The sequence below is a fragment of the Pogoniulus pusillus genome, unplaced genomic scaffold (genome assembly GCF_015220805.1).
Source record: "Pogoniulus pusillus isolate bPogPus1 unplaced genomic scaffold, bPogPus1.pri scaffold_244_arrow_ctg1, whole genome shotgun sequence".
NCBI lineage: Eukaryota > Metazoa > Chordata > Aves > Piciformes > Lybiidae > Pogoniulus > Pogoniulus pusillus.
The window spans coordinates 6255-28621 of NW_026974668.1; the positions used below are offsets into that span (position 1 = coordinate 6255).

Consider the following 22367-nt stretch of genomic DNA (forward strand, 5'->3'; position numbering starts at 1 on the left):
ACTTTGAAGACCTCAAGTTGGATTCTAAGCCGTGAAAGGAGAACTTTAAGTGACTCAAGTTGGTTTCTGAGCCATGATGGAGAACTCTGAAGCCCTCAACTTGGGTTCTAAGTCATGAAAGGCAATTTTGAGGACCTCAAGTTGGGTTCTAAGCCACAAAGAAGAACTTTATGGCCCTCAAGTTGGATTCTAAGTGACAAATGAGAACTTTAAAGCCCTCAACTTGGCTCCTAAGCCACAAAGGAGAACTTTAAGTGACTCAAGTTGGGTTCTAAGCTACGAAAGGCAACTTTGAAGCCCTCAGGTTGGTTTCTAAGCCACCCCCAGGGTCCCTGGTGCCACCCTCCGGGGTCCCTGGTGCCAGGCAAGGGTAGGAGGTGGGTGAGGTGAGGGGGAGAGGGGGTCGAGGAGGCTGCTGACTTCTTCTCGAAGGCCTTGTTGGAGGGCTTGAGGGTGGCCAGGTTCTGGAACTCGACGCTCTCCCCGGCCAGGCCGTCCTCGCCGTAGCGCAGCTGCACCACCTGGTTGATGGAGTTGCGCACGGTGGAGTCGTACTTCACCATCACCGACTCCATCGACTTGATCAGCCGCCGCTGGATGTAGCCTGCGGGCACAGCGGGCACAGGCTGGCACCGGGCTGGCACGGGGCACCCACGGGGGAGGGGGTGGGTGGGGGGGAGGTGGTCGTGGTCAGGGTGCGCCCAGCTCGGTGGCAGGGCACTGCCAGCTCGTTGCCAGGGTGCCAAGCGTGCTGACAGGGTGCCAAGCGTGCTGCCAGGGTGCCAAGTGTGCTGGCAGGGCACCACCAGGGGGTGCCAGCTCATTGCCAGGGTGCTGGCTCGCTGCCAGGGTGCCAAGTGGTGCTGGCAGAGCGCCGCCAGGGGATGCCAGCTCATTGCCAGGGTGCCAAGCATGCTGCCAGGGTGCCAAGCGTGCTGGCAGAGCGCCGCCAGGGGATGCCAGCTCATTGCCAGGGTGCCAAGTGTGCTGACAGGGTGCCAAGTGTGCTGGCAGAGCACTGCCAGGGGGTGCCAGCTCATTGCCAGGGTGCCAAGCATGCTGCCAGGGTGCCAAGCGTGCTGCCAGGGTGCCAAGCTTGGTGGCAGGGCACTGCCAGTTCATTGCCACGGTGCTGGCTCGCTGCCAGGGTGCCAAGCTTGGTAACAGGGCACCACCAGGGGGTGTCAGCTCACTGCCAGGGTGCCAAGCTTGGTAACAGGGTACCAACAGGAGGTGCCAGCTCATTGCCAGGGTGCCGGCTCGCTGCCAGGGTGCCAAGTGTGCTGACAAGGCACCGCCAGGGGGTGCCAGCTCACTGCCAGGGTGCCAAGCATGCTGGCAGAGCACTGCCAGGGGGTGCCAGCTTGCTGACAGGGCACCAAGCTTGGTGACAAGGCACTGCCAGGTGTGCCAGCTCGCTGCCAGGGCACAGCCAGGGGGTGCCAGCTTGCTGACAGGGCACCAAGCTCGGTGGCAGGGCACTGCCAGTTCGTTGCCACGGTGCCGGCTCGCTGCCAGGGCACCAGCTCGTAGCCAGGGTGCTGCCAGGGGGTGCCAGCTCACTGCCAGGGTGCCAAGCGTGCTGACAGGGCACCGCCAGGGGGTGCCAGCTCATTGCCAGGGTGCCAAGCTTGGTGGCAGGGCACTGCCAGTTCGTTGCCATGGTGCCGTCTCGCTGCCAGGATGCCAAGCGTGCTGGCAGGGCACTGCCAGGGGGTGCCAGCTCGCTGCCAGGGTGCCAAGTGTGCTGACAGGGCACCACCAGGGGGTGCCAGCTCATTGCCATGGTGCCAGCTCGCTGCCAGGGTGCCAAGCTTGGTGGCAGGGCACTGCCAGCTCACTGCCAGGGTGCCAAGCGTGCTGACAGGGCACCGCCAGGGGGTGCCAGCTCACTGCCACGGTGCCAGCTCAGTGCCAGGGTCCCAAGCATCCTGCCAGGGTGCCAAGCATGCTGCCAAGGTGCCAAGCATGCTGACAAGGCACCACCAGGGGGTGCCAGCTCATTGCCATGGTGCCAGCTCATTGCCAGGGTGCCAAGCATGCTGACAGGGCACTGCCAGGGGGTGCCAGCTCGCTGCCAGGGTGCCAAGCGTGCTGGCAGGGCACCACCAGGGGGTGCCAGCTCATGGCCACAGTGCCAGCTCATTGCCATGGTGCCAAGCTTGGCAACAGGGCACTGCCAGCTCATTGCCACGGTGCCAGCTTGCGGCCAGGGTGCCAAGTGTGCTGGCAGGGCACCACCAGAGGGTGCCAGCTCATGGCCAGGGTGCCAAGCGTGCTGGCAGGGCACTGCCAGGGGGTGCCAGCTCACTGCCAGGGTGCCAAGCATGCTGCCAGGGTGCCAAGTGTGCTGGCAGGGCACCGCCAGGGGGTGCCAGCTCATGGCTAGGGTGCCAAGAGTGCTGCCAGGGTGCCAAGCATGCTGCCAGGGTGCCAAGTGTGCTGACAGAGCACTGCCAGGGGGTGCCAGCTCATTGCCAGGGTGCCAAGCGTGCTGACAGGGCACCAGCTCGCAGCCAGGGTGCTGCCAGGGGGTGCCAGCTCACTGCCAGGGTGCCAAGTGTGCTGACAGGGCAGAGGAGGAGCCGCGGAGGGGCCGAAGAGGGGAAGGAGGCAGAGGAGGAGCAGGGGAGGGGGAAGGAGGCAGAGGAGGAGCAGGGGAGGGGAAAGAGGCAGAGGAGGAGCAGGGGAGGGGGAAGGAGGCAGAGGAGGAGCAGGGGAGGGGAAAGAGGCAGAGGAGGAGCAGGGGAGGGGAAAGAGGCAGAGGAGGAGCAGGGGAGGGGAAAGAGGCAGAGGAGGAGCAGGGGAGGGGAAAGAGGCAGAGGAGGAGCAGGGGAGGGGAAGGAGGCAGAGGAGGAGCAGGGGAGGGGGAAGAGGCAGAGGAGGAGCAGGGGAGGGGGAAGGAGGCAGAGGAGGAGCAGGGGAGGGGGAAGGAGGCAGAGGAGGAGCAGGGGAGGGGAAAGAGGCAGAGGAGGAGCAGGGGAGGGGGCAGGAGGCAGAGGAGGAGCAGGGGAGGGGAAAGAGGCAGAGGAGGAGCAGGGGAGGGGAAGGAGGCAGAGGAGGAGCAGGGGAGGGGGAAAGAGGCAGAGGAGGAGCAGGGGAGGGGGAAAGAGGCAGAGGAGGAGCAGGGGAGGGGGAAAGAGGCAGAGGAGGAGCCGCGGAGGGGCCGGGCAAGGAGGCAGTGGAGGAGCAGGGGAGGGGAAAGAGGCAGAGGAGGAGCAGGGAAGGGACCGAGGAGGGGGCAGGAGGCAGAGGAGGAGCAGGGGAGGGGGAAGGAGGCAGAGGAGGAGCAGGGAAGGGACCGAGGAGGGGGCAGGAGGCAGAGGAGGAGCAGGGGAGGGGGAAGGAGGCAGAGGAGGAGCAGGGGAGGGGGAAGGAGGCAGAGGAGGAGCAGGGGAGGGGGAAGGAGGCAGAGGAGGAGCAGGGGAGGGGGAAGGAGGCAGAGGAGGAGCAGGGGAGGGGGAAGGAGGCAGAGGAGGAGCAGGGGAGGGGGAAGGAGGCAGAGGAGGAGCAGGGGAGGGGGAAGGAGGCAGAGGAGGAGCAGGGGAGGGGAAAGAGGCAGAGGAGGAGCAGGGGAGGGGGAAGGAGGCAGAGGAGGAGCAGGGGAGGGGAAAGAGGCAGAGGAGGAGCAGGGGAGGGGAAAGAGGCAGAGGAGGAGCAGGGGAGGGGAAAGAGGCAGAGGAGGAGCAGGGGAGGGGAAGGAGGCAGAGGAGGAGCAGGGGAGGGGGAAGAGGCAGAGGAGGAGCAGGGGAGGGGGAAGGAGGCAGAGGAGGAGCAGGGGAGGGGGAAGGAGGCAGAGGAGGAGCAGGGGAGGGGAAAGAGGCAGAGGAGGAGCAGGGGAGGGGAAAGAGGCAGAGGAGGAGCAGGGGAGGGGGAAGAGGCAGAGGAGGAGCAGGGGAGGGGGAAGGAGGCAGAGGAGGAGCAGGGGAGGGGGAAGGAGGCAGAGGAGGAGCAGGGGAGGGGGAAAGAGGCAGAGGAGGAGCAGGGGAGGGGAAAGAGGCAGAGGAGGAGCAGGGGAGGGGGAAAGAGGCAGAGGAGGAGCAGGGGAGGGGGAAAGAGGCAGAGGAGGAGCAGGGGAGGGGGAAAGAGGCAGAGGAGGAGCCGCGGAGGGGCCGGGCAAGGAGGCAGTGGAGGAGCAGGGGAGGGGAAAGAGGCAGAGGAGGAGCAGGGAAGGGACCGAGGAGGGGGCAGGAGGCAGAGGAGGAGCAGGGGAGGGGGAAGGAGGCAGAGGAGGAGCAGGGGAGGGGGAAGGAGGCAGAGGAGGAGCAGGGGAGGGGGAAGGAGGCAGAGGAGGAGCAGGGGAGGGGGAAGGAGGCAGAGGAGGAGCAGGGGAGGGGGAAGGAGGCAGAGGAGGAGCAGGGGAGGGGGAAGAGGCAGAGGAGGAGCAGGGGAGGGGAAAGAGGCAGAGGAGGAGCAGGGGAGGGGAAAGAGGCAGAGGAGGAGCAGGGGAGGGGAAAGAGGCAGAGGAGGAGCAGGGGAGGGACCGAGGAGGGGGCAGGAGGCAGAGGAGGAGCCGCGGAGGGGCCGAGGAGGAGCAGGGGAGGGGAAAGAGGCAGAGGAGGAGCAGGGGAGGGGAAAGAGGCAGAGGAGGAGCAGGGGAGGGGGAAGGAGGCAGAGGAGGAGCAGGGGAGGGGGAAGGAGGCAGAGGAGGAGCAGGGGAGGGGAAAGAGGCAGAGGAGGAGCAGGGGAGGGGAAAGAGGCAGAGGAGGAGCAGGGGAGGGGGAAGGAGGCAGAGGAGGAGCAGGGGAGGGGGAAGGAGGCAGAGGAGGAGCAGGGGAGGGGAAAGAGGCAGAGGAGGAGCAGGGGAGGGGGAAAGAGGCAGAGGAGGAGCAGGGGAGGGGAAAGAGGCAGAGGAGGAGCAGGGGAGGGGAAAGAGGCAGAGGAGCAGCCGCGGAGGGGCCGAGGAGGGGAAAGAGGCAGAGGAGGAGCAGGGGAGGGGCCGAGGAGGGGGAAGGAGGCAGAGGAGCAGCCGCGGAGGGACCGAGGAGGGGAAAGAGGCAGAGGAGGAGCAGGGGAGGGGAAAGAGGCAGAGGAGGAGCAGGGGAGGGGGCAGGAGGCAGAGGAGGAGCAGGGGAGGGGAAAAAGGCAGAGGAGCAGCCGCGCAGGGGCCGGGCCGGGGCCGGGGCCGCTCCCTACCGGTCTCGGCTGTCTTGACGGCAGTGTCGATGAGTCCTTCTCGCCCCCCCCATGGCGTGGAAGAAGAACTCGGTGGGGGTGAGCCCTGCCAGGTAGGAGTTCTCCACGAAGCCTCTGCTCTCGGGGCCGTAGTCGTCCTTGATGAAGTGGGGCAGGGTGCGGTGCTTGAAGCCGAAGGGGATGCGTTTGCCCTCCACGTTCTGCTGCCCCACCACGGCGATCACCTGGCGGCAGGGGGGCGCCACGGGGTCAGGGAGTGGGGGGGCAAGGAGGGCAGGAGCAGCCCCAGAGCCTTTGGGGCACACAGAGAAAGGTCCCCAGGGGACAGCAAAGGGTCTAGGAGGTGTTGGCCACCAGCAGCAGGAGTGGGTGGGGAGGCTGAAGGGACACCAAGAGCAAGGAGGTGGAGCAGGAGCAGCCTCAGAGCCTGTAAATGCTCTTTGAGGCACACAGAGAAGGTCCCCAGGGGACAGGAAAGGGTCTAGGAGATGTTGGCCACCAGCAGCAGGAGTGGGTGGGGAGGCTGAAGGGACACCAAGAGCAAGGAGGTGGAGCAGGAGCAGCCCCAGAGCCCATAACAGCTCTTTGGGGCACACAGAGAAGGTCCCCAGAGGGTGTAGGGGACAGCAAAGGGTCTAGGAGATGTTGGCCACCAGCACTGTGACCTGGTGGGGAGGTGGAGAGGAGATCATGGGTGGGGAGGTGGAGCAGGAGCAGCCCCAGACCTCATAACAGCTCTTTGGGGCACACAGAGAAGGTCCCCAGGGGACAGCAAAGGGTCTAGGAGATGATGGCCACCAGCAGCAGGAGTGGCTGGGGAGGCTGAAGGGACACCAAGAGCAAGGAGGTGGAGCAGGAGCAGCCCCAGAGCCCATAACAGCTCTTTGGGGCACACAGAGAAGGTCCCCAGGGGACAGCAAAGGGTCTAGGAGATGTTGGCCACCAGCAGCAGGAGTGGGTGGGGAGGCTGAAGGGACACCAAGAGCAAGGAGGTGGAGCAGGAGCAGCCCCAGACTCCCTAAAAGCTCTTTGGAGCACACAAAGAAGGTCCCCAGGGGACAGCAAAGGGTCTAGGAGATGTTGGCCACCAGCACTGTGACCTGGTGGGGTGGTGGAGAGGACATCATGGGTGAGGAGGTGGAGCAGGAGCAGCCCCAGACCTCATAACAGCTCTTTGGAGCACACAAAGAAGGTCCCCAGGGGGTGGTAGGGGACAGCAAAGGGTCTAGGAGATGTTGGCCACCAGCACCAGGAGTGGTTGGAGAGGCTGAAGGGACCCCAAGAGCAAGGAGGTGGAGCAGGAGCAGCCCCAGACCCCATAACAGCTCTTTGGAGCACACAAAGAAGGTCCCCAGGGGGTGGTAGGGGACAGCAAAGGGTCTAGGAGATGTTGGCCACCAGCACCAGGAGTGGTTGGAGAGGCTGAAGGGACCCCAAGAGCAAGGAGGTGGAGCAGGAGCAGCCCCAGAGCCCATAACAGCTCTTTGGGGCACACAGAGAAGGTCCCCAGGGGGTGTAGGGGACAGCAAAGGGTCCAGGAGATGTTGGCCACCAGCACTGTGACCTGGTGGGGTGGTGGAGAGGACATCATGGGTGAGGAGGTGGAGCAGGAGCAGCCCCAGAGCCCATAACAGCTCTTTGGGGCACACAGAGAAGGTCCCCAGGGGACAGCAAAGGGTCTAGGAGATGTTGGCCACCAGCAGCAGGAGTGGTTGGGGAGGTGGAGAGGAGATCATGGGTGGGGAGGTGGAGCAGGAGCAGCCTCAGAGCCCATAACAGCTCTTTGGGGCACACAGAGAAAGGTCCCCAGGGGACAGCAAAGGGTCTAGGAGATGTTGGCCACCAGCAGCAGGAGTGGTTGGGGAGGCTGAAGGGACACCAAGAGCAAGGAGGTGGAGCAGGAGCAGCCTCAGAGCCCATAACAGCTCTTTGGGGCACACAGAGAAGGTCCCCAGGGGACAGGAAAGGGTCTAGGAGATGTTGGCCACCAGCACTGTGACCTGGTGGGGAGGTGGAGAGGAGACCATGGGTGGGGAGGTGGAGCAGGAGCAGCCCCAGACCTCATAACAGCTCTTTGGGGCACACAGAGAAGGTCCCCAGGGGACAGCAAAGGGTCTAGGAGATGTTGGCCACCAGCACCAGGAGTGGTTGGAGAGGCTGAAGGGACACCAAGAGCAAGGAGGTGGAGCAGGAGCAGCCCCAGAGCCTGTAAATGCTCTTTGGGGCACACAGAGAAGGTCCCCAGGGGACAGCAAAGGGTCTAGGAGATGTTGGCCACCACCACCAGGACTGGGTGGGGAGGTGGAGAGGACATCATGGGTGAGGAGGTGGAGCAGGAGCAGCCCCAGACCCCATAACAGCTCTTTGGGGCACACAGAGAAGGTCCCCAGGGGGTGTAGGGGACAGCAAAGGGTCCAGGAGATGTTGGCCACCAGCACTGTGACCTGGTGGGGTGGTGGAGAGGAGACCATGGGTGGGGAGGTGGAGCAGGAGCAGCCCCAGAGCCCATAACAGCTCTTTGGGGCACACAGAGAAAGGTCCCCAGGGGACAGGAAAGGGTCTAGGAGGTGTTGGCCACCAGCAGCAGGAGTGGGTGGGGAGGCTGAAGGGACACCAAGAACAAGGAGGTGGAGCAGGAGCAGCCCCAGAGCCTGTAAATGCTCTTTGGGGCACACAGAGAAGGTCCCCAGGGGACAGCAAAGGGTCTAGGAGATGTTGGCCACCAGCACTGTGACCTGGTGGGGTGGTGGAGAGGACATCATGGGTGGGGAGGTGGAGCAGGAGCAGCCCCAGAGCCCTTAACAGCTCTTTGGGGCACACAGAGAAGGTCCCCAGGAGGTGCAGGGGACAGGAAAGGGTCCAGGAGATGTTGGCCACCAGCACTGTGACCTGGTGGGGTGGTGGAGAGGACATCATGGGTGGGGAGGTGGAGCAGGAGCAGCCCCAGACCCCCTAAAAGCTCTTTGGAGCACACAAAGAAGGTCCCCAGGGGGTGTAGGGGACAGCAAAGGGTCTAGGAGATGTTGGCCACCAGCACTGTGACCTGGTGGGGAGGTGGAGAGGAGATCATGGGTGGGGAGGTGGAGCAGGAGCAGCCCCAGAGCCCATAACAGCTCTTTGGGGCACACAATGAAGGTCCCCAGGGGGTGTAGGAGACCTCCTGGAGCCCTCCCAAAGCTGCCAGATGACCTCCATGGACCTCCTTAATGTCCCCAAACCTCCCTCAAGCCCTCAGAGATCATCTCCAGACCTGGAACCCTCCTGAGACCCTCCTGGAACCCTCCTGAGCCCCTCCCAAACCTCCTTTCTCCCTCATGGTCCTACCCTAAACCCTCCTGGACCCCTCCCAACGCTTCCAAACCACCTCCTGGGACCTCCTGACCCCCTCCAAAGCCCTCAGAGATGTTCTCCAGACCTGGAACCCTTCTGGAACCCTCTTGAGACCCTTCTGGAACCCTCCTTGACCCTCTTGGAACCCTCCTGAGCCCCTCCTTGACCCTCCTAAGCCCCTCCTGAACCTCCTTTCTCCCTCGCAGTCCTACCCTAAACCCTCCCGGACCTCTCCCAACGCTTCCAAACCACCTCCTGGGACCTCCTGACCCCCTCCAAAGCCCTCAGAGATGTTCTCCAGACCTGGAACCCTCCTGGAACCCTCTTGAGACCCTTCTGGAACCCTCCTTGACCCTTCTGGAACCCTCCTGAGCCCCTCCTTGACCCTCCTAAACCTCCTTCTTCCCTCACGGTCCTACCCTAAACCCTCCCGGACCTCTCCCAACGCTTCCAAACCACCTCCTGGGACCTCCTGACCCCCTCCAAAGCCCTCAGAGATGTTCTCCAGACCTGGAACCCTTCTGGAACCCTCTTGAGACCCTTCTGGAACCCTCCTTGACCCTCTTGGAACCCTCCTGAGCCCCTCCTTGACCCTCCTGAACCTCCTTTCTCCCTTGCGGTCCTACCCTAAACCCTCCCAGACCTCTCCCAACGCTTCCAAACCACCTCCTGGGACCTCCTGACCCCCTCCTGAGCCCTCAGAGATGTTCTCCAGACCTGGAACCCTCCTGAGACCCTCCTGAGCCCCTCCTTGACCCTCTTGGAACCCTCCTTGACCCTCCTAAGCCCCTCCTGAACCTCCTTCCTCCCTCGCGGTCCTACCCTAAACCCTCCCGGACCTCTCCCAACGCTTCCAAACCACCTCCTGGGACCTCCTGACCCCCTCCAGAGCCCTCAGAGATGATCTCCAGACCTGGAACCCTTCTGGAACCCTCTTGAGACCCTTCTGGAACCCTCCTTGACCCTTCTGGAACCCTCCTTGACCCTCCTGGAACCCTCCTGAGCCCCTCCCAAACCTCCTTCTTCCCTCGCGGTGCTTCCCTAAGCCCTCCCGGACCTCTCCCAATGCTTCCAAACCACCTCCTGGGACCTCCTGACCCCCTCCAGAGCCCTCAGAGATGTTCTCCAGACCTGGAACCCTCCTGGAACCCTCTTGAGACCCTTCTGGAACCCTCCTTGACCCTCCTGGAACCCTCCTGAGCCCCTCCTTGACCCTCCTAAGCCCCTCCTGAACCTCCTTTCTCCCTCGCAGTCCTACCCTAAGCCCTCCCAGACCTCTCCCAACGCTTCCAAACCACCTCCTGGGACCTCCTGACCCCCTCCAAAGCCCTCAGAGATGTTCTCCAGACCTGGAACCCTCCTGAGACCCTTCTGAGCCCCTCCTTGACCCTTCTGGAACCTTCTTGAGCCACTCCTGAGCCTTCTTTCTCCCTCGCAGTCCTACCCTAAACCCTCCCGGACCTCTCCCAACGCTTCCAAACCACCTCCTGGGACCTCCTGACCCCCTCCAGAGCCCTCAGAGATGTTCTCCAGACCTGGAACCCTCCTGGAACCCTCTTGAGACCCTTCTGGAACCCTCCTTGACCCCCCTAAACCACTCCTGAACCTTCTTTCTCCCTCGTGGTGCTTCCTTAAGCCCTCCCGGACCTCTCCCAACGCTTCCAAACCACCTCCTGGGACCTCCTGACCACCTCCAAACCCTTCCTGAAGCCCTCAGAGATCATCTCCAGACCTGGAACCCTCCTGGAACCCTCTTGAGACCCTCCTGAGCCCCTACTTGACCCTCTTGGAACCCTCCTGAGCCCCTCCTTGACCCTCCTAAGCCCCTCCTGAACCTCCTTTCTCCCTCGCGGTCCTACCCTAAACCCTCCCAGACCTCTCCCAACGCTTCCAAACCACCTCCTGGGACCTCCTGACCCCCTCCAAAGCCCTCAGAGATAACCTCCAGACCTGGAACCCTCCTGGAACCCTCTTGAGACCCTTCTGGAACCCTCCTTGACCCTCTTGGAACCCTCCTGAGCCCCTCCTTGACCCTCCTAAACCTCCTTTCTCCCTCGCGGTCCTACCCTAAACCCTCCCGGACCTCTCCCAACGCTTCCAAATCACCTCCTGGGACCTCCTGACCCCCTCCAAAGCCCTCAGAGATGACCTCCAGACCTGGAACCCTCCTGGAACCCTCTTGAAACCCTTCTGGAACCCTCCTTGACCCTTCTGGAACCCTCCTTGACCCTCCTAAGCCCCTCCTGAGCCTCCTTCCTCCCTCGCGGTCCTACCCTAAACCCTCCCGGACCTCTCCCAACGCTTCCAAACCACCTCCTGGGACCTCCTGACCCCCTCCAAAGCCCTCAGAGATGTTCTCCAGACCTGGAACCCTTCTGGAACCCTCTTGAGACCCTTCTGGAACCCTCCTTGACCCTCTTGGAATCCTCCTGAGCCCCTCCTTGACCCTCCTGAACCTCCTTTCTCCCTTGCGGTCCTACCCTAAACCCTCCCAGACCTCTCCCAACGCTTCCAAACCACCTCCTGGGACCTCCTGACCCCCTCCTGAGCCCTCAGAGATGTTCTCCAGACCTGGAACCCTCCTGGAACCCTCTTGAGACCCTCCTGAGCCCCTTCTTGACCCTTCTGGAACCCTCCTTGACCCTTCTGGAACCTTCTTGAGCCCCTCCTGAACCTCCTTTCTCCCTCGTGGTCCTACCCTAAAACCCTCCCGGACCTCTCCCAACGCTTCCAAACCACCTCCTGGGACCTCCTGACCCCCTCCAAAGCCCTCAGAGATGTTCTCCAGACCTGGAACCCTTCTGGAACCCTCTTGAGACCCTTCTGGAACCCTCCTTGACCCTCTTGGAACCCTCCTGAGCCCCTCCTTGACCCTCCTGAACCTCCTTTCTCCCTCGCGGTCCTACCCTAAACCCTCCCGGACCTCTCCCAACGCTTCCAAACCACCTCCTGGGACCTCCTGACCCCCTCCTGAGCCCTCAGAGATGTTCTCCAGACCTGGAACCCTCCTGAGACCCTCCTGAGCCCCTTCTTGACCCTTCTGGAACCCTCCTTGACCCTTCTGGAACCTTCTTGAGCCACTCCTGAGCCTTCTTTCTCCCTCGCAGTCCTACCCTAAGCCCTCCCAGACCTCTCTCAACGCTTCCAAACCACCTCCTGGGACCTCCTGACCCCCTCCAAAGCCCTCAGAGATGTTCTCCAGACCTGGAACCCTTCTGGAACCCTCTTGAGACCCTTCTGGAACCCTCCTTGACCCTCTTGGAACCCTCCTGAGCCCCTCCTTGACCCTCCTGAACCTCCTTTCTCCCTTGCGGTCCTACCCTAAACCCTCCCGGACCTCTCCCAACGCTTCCAAACCACCTCCTGGGACCTCCTGACCCCCTCCTGAGCCCTCAGAGATGTTCTCCAGACCTGGAACCCTCCTGAGACCCTCCTGAGCCCCTTCTTGACCCTTCTGGAACCCTCCTTGACCCTTCTGGAACCTTCTTGAGCCACTCCTGAGCCTTCTTTCTCCCTCGCAGTCCTACCCTAAGCCCTCCCAGACCTCTCTCAACGCTTCCAAACCACCTCCTGGGACCTCCTGACCCCCTCCAAAGCCCTCAGAGATGTTCTCCAGACCTGGAACCCTTCTGGAACCCTCTTGAGACCCTTCTGGAACCCTCCTTGACCCTCCTGGAACCCTCCTGAGCCCCTCCTTGACCCTCCTAAACCTCCTTTCTCCCTCGCGGTCCTACCCTAAAACCCTCCCGGACCTCTCCCAACGCTTCCAAACCACCTCCTGGGACCTCCTGACCCCCTCCAGAACCCTCAGAGATGTTCTCCAGACCTGGAACCCTCCTGGAACCCTCTTGAGACCCTCCTGAGCTCCTCCTTGACCCTTCTGGAACCCTCCTTGACCCTTCTGGAACCTTCTTGAGCCACTCCTGAACCTCCTTTCTCCCTCGCGGTCCTACCCTAAACCCTCCCGGACCTCTCCCAACGCTTCCAAACCACCTCCTGGGACCTCCTGACCCCCTCCAGAGCCCTCAGAGATGTTCTCCAGACCTGGAACCCTCCTGGAACCCTCTTGAGACCCTTCTGGAACCCTCCTTGACCCATCTGGAACCCTCCTGAGCCCCTCCTAAGCCCCTCCTGAACCTCCTTCCTCCCTCACAGTCCTACCCTAAACCCTCCCGGACCTCTCCCAACGCTTTCAAACCACCTCCTGGGACCTCCTGACCCCCTCCAGAGCCCTCAGAGATGTTCTCCAGACCTGGGAGATGTTGATCTTGGAGCCTTTGGCGCCTGAGACCACCATGGACTTGAAGTTGTTGTACTCAGAGAGGGACTTCTGGGCGGAGGAGCCTGTCTTGTCGCGGGCATCGTTCAGGATCCTGTTCACTTGGTTCTCGAAGGTCTGCCTCAAGGTGTTGCCAGGGGTTGGCTCCAGCTCGTTGTTGTGAGCCTTCTCTATCACCTGCCAGCACAAAGGGGGGTGGGGGAGGGGGGGAGGGGCAGCCTTCAGCTGGCACAGTTGGCACAGTTGGCACAGAACCGCGGCAGGGGCTAAAGGGTAGGGGTGAGGATGGCATCGAAATGAGGCCTGAAGGGGCAGGGTAAGGGTTGGGGGGAGGAGGTTGAGAGGGGCTGGAGGCAGCTCAAGGTCCTATGAGGACCTCAATAGGGTCTGGAGGCAGCTCAAGGTCCCTTGGAGGACCTCAGCAGGGTCTGGAGGCAGCTCAAGGTCCCATGGAGGAGCTCAGCAGGGCCTGGAGGCAGCAGGATGAGGCCTGGAGGCAGCTCAAGGTCCCATGAGGACCTCAATAGGGTCTGGAGGCAGCTCAAGGTCCCATGAGGACCTCAATGGGGTCTGGAGGCAGCTCAAGGTCCCATGAGGACCTCAACAGGGCCTGGAGGCAGCTCAAGGTCCCATGAGGACCTCAACAGGGCCTGGAGGCAGCTCAAGGTCCTATGAGGACCTCAGCAGGGCCTGGAGGCAGCTCCAGGTCCCATGGAGGAGCTCAGCAGGGCCTGGAGGACCTCGAGGTGCCCCCCAAGGTGCCCCCCAGGGTGCCCCCACCTCTATCACATCCTGCTTGGCCTTCTTGATGGTGTTCTGGATGTCCTGGTAGGTCTTGGCGTCGGCGATGGAGTCCCCAATGCCAATGGTGTGACCTGGGGGGGGCACAGCCTGCAGCTCTGGTGCCCACCCTGGGTGGTGCCAACCTTGGGCCTAGCAGCCCTCAGTGCCACCCAAGCACCCCTCAATGCCACCCAAGCACCCCTCAGTGCCACCCAAGCACCCCTCAGTGCCACCCAAGCATCCCTCAGTGCCACCCAAGCCCCCTTCAATGCCACCCAAGCACCCTCAATGCCACCCAAGCACCCCTCAATGCCACCCAAGCGCCCCTCAATGCCACCCAACCACCCTTCAATGCCACCCCAGTGCCCTTCCATGCCCCCCAATCACCCTCAATGCCCCCCCAAGCACCCCTCAATGCCACCCAAGCACCCTTCCATGCCTCCCAATCACCCTCCCATGCCACCCAAGCACCTCTCAATGCCACCCAAGTGCCCTTCCATGCCTCCCAATCACCCTCAATGCCACCCAAGCACCCTCCCATGCCTCCCAATCACCCTCAATGCCACCCAAGCACCCTCAATGCCACCCAAGCACCCCTCAGTGCCCCCCAAGCACCCCTCAGTGCCACCCAAGCACCCTCAATGCCACCCAATCACCCCTCAGTGCCACCCCAGTGCCCTTCCATGCCTCCCAATCACCCTCAATGCCACCCAATCACCCCTCAATGCCACCCAAGCACCCTTCAATGCCACCCCAGTGCCCTTCCATGCCCCCCAATCACCCCTCAATGCCACCCAATCACCCCTCAATGCCACCCAACCACCCTTCAATGCCACCCCAGTGCCCTTCCATGCCTCCCAATCACCCTCAATGCCACCCAAGCACCCCTCAATGCCACCCAATCACTCTCAATGCCACCCAAGCACCCCTCAATGCCACCCAAGCACCCCTCAATGACACCCAATCATCCCTCAATGACACCCAATCATCCCTCAATGACACCCCAGTGCCCTTCCATGCCCCCCAATCACCCTCAATGCCACCCAAGCACCCCTCAATGCCACCCAATCGCCCTCCCATGCCTCCCAAGCACCCTTCAGTGCCACCCAAACACCCCTCAGTGCCACCCCAGTGCCCTTCCATGCCCCCCAAGCACCCCTCAATGCCACCCAAGCACCCCTCAATGCCACCCCAGTGCCCTTCCATGCCACCCAAGCACCCCTCAATGCCACCCAAGCACCCCTCAGTGCCACCCAAGCACCCTTCAATGCCACCCCAGTGCCCTTCCATGCCCCCCAATCACCCTCAATGCCCCCCAATCACCCCTCAATGCCCCCCAATCACCCTCCCATGCCCCCCAATCACCCTCCCATGCCACCCAAGCACCCTTCAATGCCACCCCAGTGCCCTTCCATGCCCCTCAAGCCCCCCTCAATGCCACCCAATCGCCCTCCCATGCCCCCCAATCACCCTCAATGCCCCCCAATCACCCCTCAATGCCCCCCAATCACCCCTCAATGCCCCCCAATCGCCCTCCCATGCCACCCAATCACCCTCAATGCCCCCCAATCACCCCTCAATGCCCCCCAATCGCCCTCCCATGCCCCCCAATCGCCCTCCCATGCCACCCAATCGCCCTCCATGCCCCCCCACGCCCCCTGCCCTGCCAGCCAGGGGGTGCCCAGGTGCCCACCCTCGATCAGCAGCCAGTTGTTGATGACAGTCTGGATGTTGCTGTAGAAGAGCCTGGTGGTGTCGTGCCCCATCTCCAGGTAGGAGATGTGCACCAGGGAGCCCGCAGAGGTGCCCAGGGACTTCTTGCAGAGGATGCCCATGATCAGCTCCCCATTCTCCACCACCACCTGCAGGGTGGGCACAGCTCGGGCAAGGGCAGCCTGGCACCCAGCAGGGCACTCCTGTGCCCGTCCTGAGTGCTGGCAGAGCCTCCTCAGGGGGTCTCAGCTGCACCGAAGCAGCCTCAGGTGCCCTGCAAGTGGCATCAAAGCCACCCTCAGGTGCCCTCAGCGCCAACCAAAGCAGCCTCAGGTGCCCTGCAAGTGGCATCAAAGTCACCCTCAGGTGCCCTCAGCTGCACCAAAGCAGCCTCAGGTGCCCTGCAAGTGGCATCAAAGCCACCCTCAGGTGCCCTCAGCTCCAACCAAAGCACCCTCAGGTGCCAGCCCAGGGCCACCAAGGCACTTTAGATGCCCTCAGCTGCCACTTAGATGCCCTCAACTGCCACCCAACCCCTATAGATGCCCTCTCAGTGCCACCAAACCCCCTTTAGATGCCCTCAACTCCCACCCAACCCCCCTTAGACCTCTCTAACTGCCACCAAACCTCCTTAGATGCCCTCAGCTCCCATTTAGATGCCCTCAACTCCCACTTAGATGCCCTCTCAGTGCCACCAAACCCCCTTTAGATGCCCTCCCAGTGCCACCAAACCCCTTTAGATGCCCTCTCAGTGCCACCAAACCCCTTTAGATGCTCTCTCAGTGCCACCAAACCCCTTTAGATGCCCTCTCAGTGCCACCAAACCCCCTTTAGATGCCCTCAACTCCCACCCAACCCCCCTTAGACCTCTCCAACTGCCACCAAACCCCTTTAGATGCCCTCAGCTCCCATTTAGATGCCCTCCCAGTGCCACCCAACCCCTTTAGATGCCCTCAACTCCCACTTAGATGCCCTCAACTCCCACCAAACCCCTTCAGATGCCCTCTCAGTGCCACCAAACCCCCTTCAGATGCCCTCAACTCCCCTTTAGATGCCCTCAACTGCCACTTAGATGCCCTCAACTCCCACCAAACCCCCCTCAGATGCCCTCAACTCCCACTTAGATGCCCTCAACTCCCACCCAACCCCCCTCAGATGCCCTCAACTCCCTCCAAACCCCCCTCAGATGCCCTCAACTCCCATTTAGACTTCCTCAACTCCCTCCAAACCCCCCTCAGATGCCCTCAACTCCCACCCAACCCCCCTCAGACCTCTCCAACTGCCACCCAACCCCCCCTCAGACCCCTCCCATCACCCCCCCAGCCCCCCTTGGGGGGCCACCTTGGTGTCCCCAGGGGAGATGTGCTTGTAGGGGCCACTGTCCTCGTCGTCGGGGTGGGTGCTGTGGGTGCGGATGCAGTTGATGTGCCCAGGGATGATGAGGGAGAAGATTTGTTTGCCAGTCCAGAGGGGTCGAGGCTTGAGGATGGCAGGTTGGGGAACCTTCCCATCCCAGGTGGAGAGGAACATCAGCAGGTTCATCACCTCCCCCTGCCAGGGCACAGGCAGCAAAGAGGTCAGCAAGAGGGCTCCAGGGCCCAGAGACCTCATAAGGACCTCCAAGTTCTATCACAGAGCCTTTAAATTGACCCAGAACCTTTGTGGTAGTCAAGGAGCACCTCATAAGGACCTTCAAGTTCTACCTTAAGAGGTTCCAAAGTGACCCAGAACCTCTGGGGTGCTCAAGGAGACCTCATAAGGACCTTCAGGTTCTACCCTAACAGGACCCACAGCCACTCAGAACCTCTGGGGTGGTCAAGGAGACCTCATAAGGACCTTCAGGTTCTACCTTAAGAGGTTCCAAAGGGACCCAGAACCTCTGCTGTGGGCAAGGAGACCTCATAAGGACCTTCAGGTTCTACCACAGAGCCTTTAAAGTGACCCAGAACCTTCCCATCCCAGGTGGAGAGGAACATCAGCAGGTTCATCACCTCCCCCTGCCAGGGCACAGGCAGCAAAGAGGTCAGCAAGAGGGCTCCAGGGCCCAGAGACCTCATAAGGACCTCCAAGTTCTATCACAGAGCCTTTAAATTGACCCAGAACCTTTGTGGTAGTCAAGGAGACCTCATAAGGACCTTCAGGTTCTACCCTAACAGGACCCACAGCCACTCAGAACCTCTGTTGTGGGCAAGGAGACCTCATAAGGACCTCCAAATTCTACCTCAAGTGCCTTTAAATTGACCCAGAACCTCTGTTGAGGTCAAGGAGACCTCATAAGGACCTTCAGGTTCTACCTTAAGAGGTTCCAAACTGACCCAGAACCTTTGCAGTAGTCAAGGAGACCTCATAAGGACCTTCAGGTTCTACCCTAACAGGACCCACAGCCACTCAGAACCTCTGGGGTGGTCAAGGAGACCTCATAAGGACCTTCAGGTTCTACCCTAACAGGACCCACAGCCACCCAGAACCTCTGTTGTGGGCAAGGAGACCTCATAAGGACCTTCAGGTTCTACCTTAAGAGGTTCCAAAGTGACCCAGAAGCTTGAGGTTGGGCAAGGAGACCTCATAAGGACCTTCAGGTTCTACCTTAAGAGGTTCCAAAGGGACCCAGAACCTTTGTAGTAGTCAAGAAGACCTCATAAGGACCTTCAAGTTCTACCTTAAGAGGTTCCAAAGTGACCCAGAACCTCTGTTGTGGGCAAGGAGACCTCATAAGGACCTTCAGGTTCTACCCTAACAGGACCCACAGCCACTCAGAACCTCTGTTGTGGGCAAGGAGACCTCATAATGACCTTCAGGTTCTACCACAGAGCCTTTAAAGTGACCCAGAACCTTCCCATCCCAGGTGGAGAGGAACATCAGCAGGTTCATCACCTCCCCCTGCCAGGGCACAGGCAGCAAAGAGGTCAGCAAGAGGGCTCCAGGGCCCAGAGACCTCATAAGGACCTTCAGGTTCTACCAATAGACCCTTCAAAAGGGTCCCCACCAAACCTCAAGACCTCACCAAGACCCTCCTGAGATCCAAGAACCTTCCTCTAGACCTCATCCAACCTCACCCAGACCTCATCCAACCTCACCCAGACCCTCTTCAGCACCAAGAACCTTCCTCTAGACCTCATCCAACCTCACCCAGACCCTCTTCAGCTCCAAGAACCTTCCTCTAGACCTCCTCCAACCTCACTCAGACCCTCCTCAGGTCCAAGAACCTTCCTCTAGACCTCATCCAACCTCACTCAGACCTCATCCAACCTCACCCAGACCCTCTTCAGCACCAAGAACCTTCCTCTAGACCTCATCCAACCTCACCCAGACCTCATCCAACCTCACCCAGACCCTCCTCAGCTCCAAGAACCTTCCTCTAGACCTCATCCAACCTCACCAAGACCTCATCCAACCTCACCCAGACCCTCTTCAGCACCAAGAACCTTCCTCTAGACCTCATCCAACCTCATCCAACCTCACTCAGACCCTCCTCAGCTCCAAGAACCTTCCTCTAGACCTCATCCAGCCTCACCCAGACCTCATCCAACCTCACCCAGACCCTCTTCAGCACCAAGAACCTTCCTCTAGACCTCATCCAACCTCACTCAGACCTCCTCCAACCTCACTCAGACCTCTTCCAACCTCACTCAGACCCTCTTCAGCTCCAAGAACCTTCCTCTAGACCTCATCCAACCTCCCCCAGACCTCATCCAACCTCACTCAGACCTCATCCAACCTCACCCACACCCTCCTCAGGTCCAAGAACCTTCCTCTAGACCTCATCCAACCTCACCCAAACCTCATCCAACCTCACTCAGACCTCATCCAACCTCACTCAGACCCTCCTCAGATCCAAGAACCTTCCTCTAGACCTCATCCAACCTCATCCAACCTCACTCAGACCCTCTTCAGCTCCAAGAACTTTCCTCTAGACCTCCTCCAACCTCCTCCAACCTCACTCAGACCTCATCCAACCTCACCCAGACCCTCTTCAGCTCCAAGAACCTTCCTCTAGACCTCCTCCAACCTCCCCCAGACCTCCTCCAACCTCCCCCAGACCTCCTCCAACCTCCCCCAGCCCTCCCCCAGCCCCTGCTGTCCCCCCCAGAGCCTGCCCCCGGGGCCCAGCCGGGCACTGACGCGCTCCAGGAAGACATCCCACTAGACCTCATCCAACCTCCCCCAGACCTCCTCCAACCTCACTCAGACCTCATCCAACCTCACCAAGACCCTCCTGAGGTCCAAGTTCCGTCCTCTAGACCTCATCCAACCTCACCCAGACCTCCTCCAACCTCCCCCAGACCTCGTCCAACCTCACCCAGACCTCATCCAACCTCACTCAGACCCTCCTGAGATCCAAGAACCTTCCTCTAGACCTCATCCAACCTCACCCAGACCTCATCCAACCTCACCCAGACCCTCCTGAGATCCAAGAACCTTCCTCTAGATCTCCTCCAACCTCACTCAGACCTCATCCAACCTCACCCACACCCTCCTGAGATCCAAGAACCTTCCCCTAGATCTCCTCCAACCTCACTCAGACCCTCCTCAGGTCCAAGAACCTTCCTCTAGACCTCATCCAACCTCCCCCAGACCCTCCTCAGGTCCAAGAACCTTCCTCCAGACCTCCTCCAACCTCCCTCAGACCTCCTCCAACCTCCCCCAGCCCCTGCTGTCCCCCCCAGAGCCTGCCCCCGGGGCCCAGCCGGGCACTGACACGCTCCAGGAAGACATCCCTCTAGACCTCCTCCAACCTCCCCCAGACCTCCTCCAACCTCACTCAGACCTCATCCAACCTCACCAAGACCCTCCTGAGGTCCAAGTTCCGTCCTCTAGACCTCATCCAACCTCACCCAGACCTCCTCCAACCTCCCCCAGACCTCGTCCAACCTCACCCAGACCTCATCCAACCTCACTCAGACCCTCCTGAGATCCAAGAACCTTCCTCTAGACCTCATCCAACCTCACTCAGACCTCATCCAACCTCACCCACACCCTCCTGAGATCCAAGAACCTTCCTCTAGATCTCCTCCAACCTCACTCAGACCCTCCTCAGGTCCAAGAACCTTCCTCTAGACCTCATCCAACCTCACCCAACCTCACCCAGACCTCCTCCAACCTCCCCCAGACCTCATCCAACCTCCTCCTGACCTCCTCCAACCTCCTCCTGACCTCCTCCAACCCCTCCTGACCTCCTCCAACCTCCTCCTGACCTCCCCCAGCCCCTGCTGTCCCCCCCAGAGCCTGCCCCCGGGGCCCAGCCGGGCACTGACGCGCTCCAGGAAGACATCCCTCTAGACCTCCTCCAACCTCCCCCAGACCTCCTCCAACCTCACTCAGACCTCATCCAACCTCACCAAGACCCTCCTGAGGTCCAAGTTCCGTCCTCTAGACCTCATCCAACCTCACCCAGACCTCCTCCAACCTCCCCCAGACCTCGTCCAACCTCACCCAGACCTCATCCAACCTCACTCAGACCCTCCTGAGATCCAAGAACCTTCCTCTAGACCTCATCCAACCTCACCCAGACCTCATCCAACCTCACCCAGACCCTCCTGAGATCCAAGAACCTTCCTCTAGATCTCCTCCAACCTCACTCAGACCTCATCCAACCTCACCCACACCCTCCTGAGATCCAAGAACCTTCCCCTAGATCTCCTCCAACCTCACTCAGACCCTCCTCAGGTCCAAGAACCTTCCTCTAGACCTCATCCAACCTCCCCCAGACCCTCCTCAGGTCCAAGAACCTTCCTCCAGACCTCCTCCAACCTCACCCAGACCTCCTCCAACCTCACTCAGACCCTCCTCAGCTCCAAGAACCTTCCTTTAGACCTCACCCAACCTCCCCCAGACCTCCTCCAACCTCCCCCAGACCTCCTCCACCCTCCCCCAGACCTCCCCCAGCCCCTGCAGACCCCCCCAGAGCCTGCCCCCGGGGCCCAGCCTGGCACTGACGTGCTCCAGGAAGACATCCCTCTAGACCTCATCCAACCTCCCCCAGACCTCCTCCAACCTCCCCCAGACCTCCTCCAACCTCCCCCAGACCTCCTCCAACCTCCCCCAGACCTCCTCCAACCTCCCCCAGACCTCCTCCAACCTCACTCAGACCTCGTCCAACCTCACCCAGACCTCATCCAACCTCCCCCAGACCTCATCCAACCTCACTCAGACCTCGTCCAACCTCACCCAGACCTCATCCAACCTCACCCACACCCTCCTGAGATCCAAGGACCTTCCTCTAGACCTCATCCAACCTCACTCAGACCTCATCCAACCTCACCCACACCCTCCTGAGATCCAAGGACCTTCCTCTAGACCTCATCCAGCCTCATCCAACCTCACTCAGACCCTCTTCAGCTCCAAGAACCTTCCTCTAGACCTCATCCAACCTCCTCCAACCTCACTCAGACCTCCTCCACCCTCCCCCAGCCCTCCCCCAGCCCCTGCTCTCCCCCCCAGAGCCTGCCCCCGGGGCCCAGGCGGGCACTGACGCGCTCCAGGAAGACATCCCTCTTGGTGAACTTGCGCACGGCCGTGAGGGTGTCCTGCACGATGCCCATCACAGGCCTGTTGGACTGGGGGGTGACAATCATCCTGGGCACCATGGCCAGCTCCTGGATCTCTGCCCTGGTCTCCAGGCTCTGGGGCAGGTGCAGGTTCATCTCGTCCCCGTCGAAGTCGGCGTTGTAAGGGGTGGTGACGCTGCAGGGGAGAGGGAGAGGGAGAGAGGGAGAGAGGGAGGTGGAGAGAGGGAGGTGGAGGGATGGAGGTGGAGGGATGGAGGTGGAGGGAGGGAGGTGGAGGGAGGGAGGTGGAGGGAGGTGGAGGGATGGAGGTGGAGGGAGGGAGAGGAGAGGGAGGGAGAGGAGAGGGAGGGAGAGGAGAGGGAGGGAGAGGAGAGGGAGGGAGAGGAGAGGGAGGGAGAGGAGAGGGAGGGAGAGGAGAGGGAGGGAGAGGAGAGGGAGGGAGGGAGAGGGAGGGAGGGAGAGGAGGGAGGGAGAGGAGGGTTTGAGGGGTGAGGGAGGGAGAGGGAGGGAGGGAGAGGAGAGGGAGGGAGAGGAGAGGGAGGGAGGGAGAGGGAGGGAGGGAGAGGGAGGGAGGGAGTGGAAGGGAGGGAGAGGGAGGGAGGGAGGGAAGGGAGGGA

At 61.4% G+C, this 22367-nt stretch overlaps 1 protein-coding gene and 1 long non-coding RNA gene across 2 annotated transcripts; both read right to left on the bottom strand.

The window, feature by feature from the left end:
• Window positions 1-230: 230 nt before the first annotated feature.
• On the bottom strand, window positions 231-21947 carry LOC135174054 (DNA-directed RNA polymerase II subunit RPB1-like). Its single transcript, XM_064141309.1, is given in 8 exon segments — window positions 231-604; window positions 5137-5185; window positions 5187-5360; window positions 12719-12922; window positions 13526-13620; window positions 15222-15390; window positions 16583-16792; window positions 21715-21947. Coding segments are annotated over 8 exon segments (1446 nt in total). The 5' UTR covers window positions 21886-21947.
• LOC135174055 (uncharacterized) lies at window positions 17312-18627 on the bottom strand. The gene is made up of 3 exons (XR_010301696.1): window positions 18460-18627; window positions 18177-18417; window positions 17312-17511 (listed from the first exon to the last, which is right to left on the bottom strand). It is a non-coding gene; the product is annotated as an uncharacterized LOC135174055 (long non-coding RNA).
• Window positions 21948-22367: the final 420 nt, after the last annotated feature.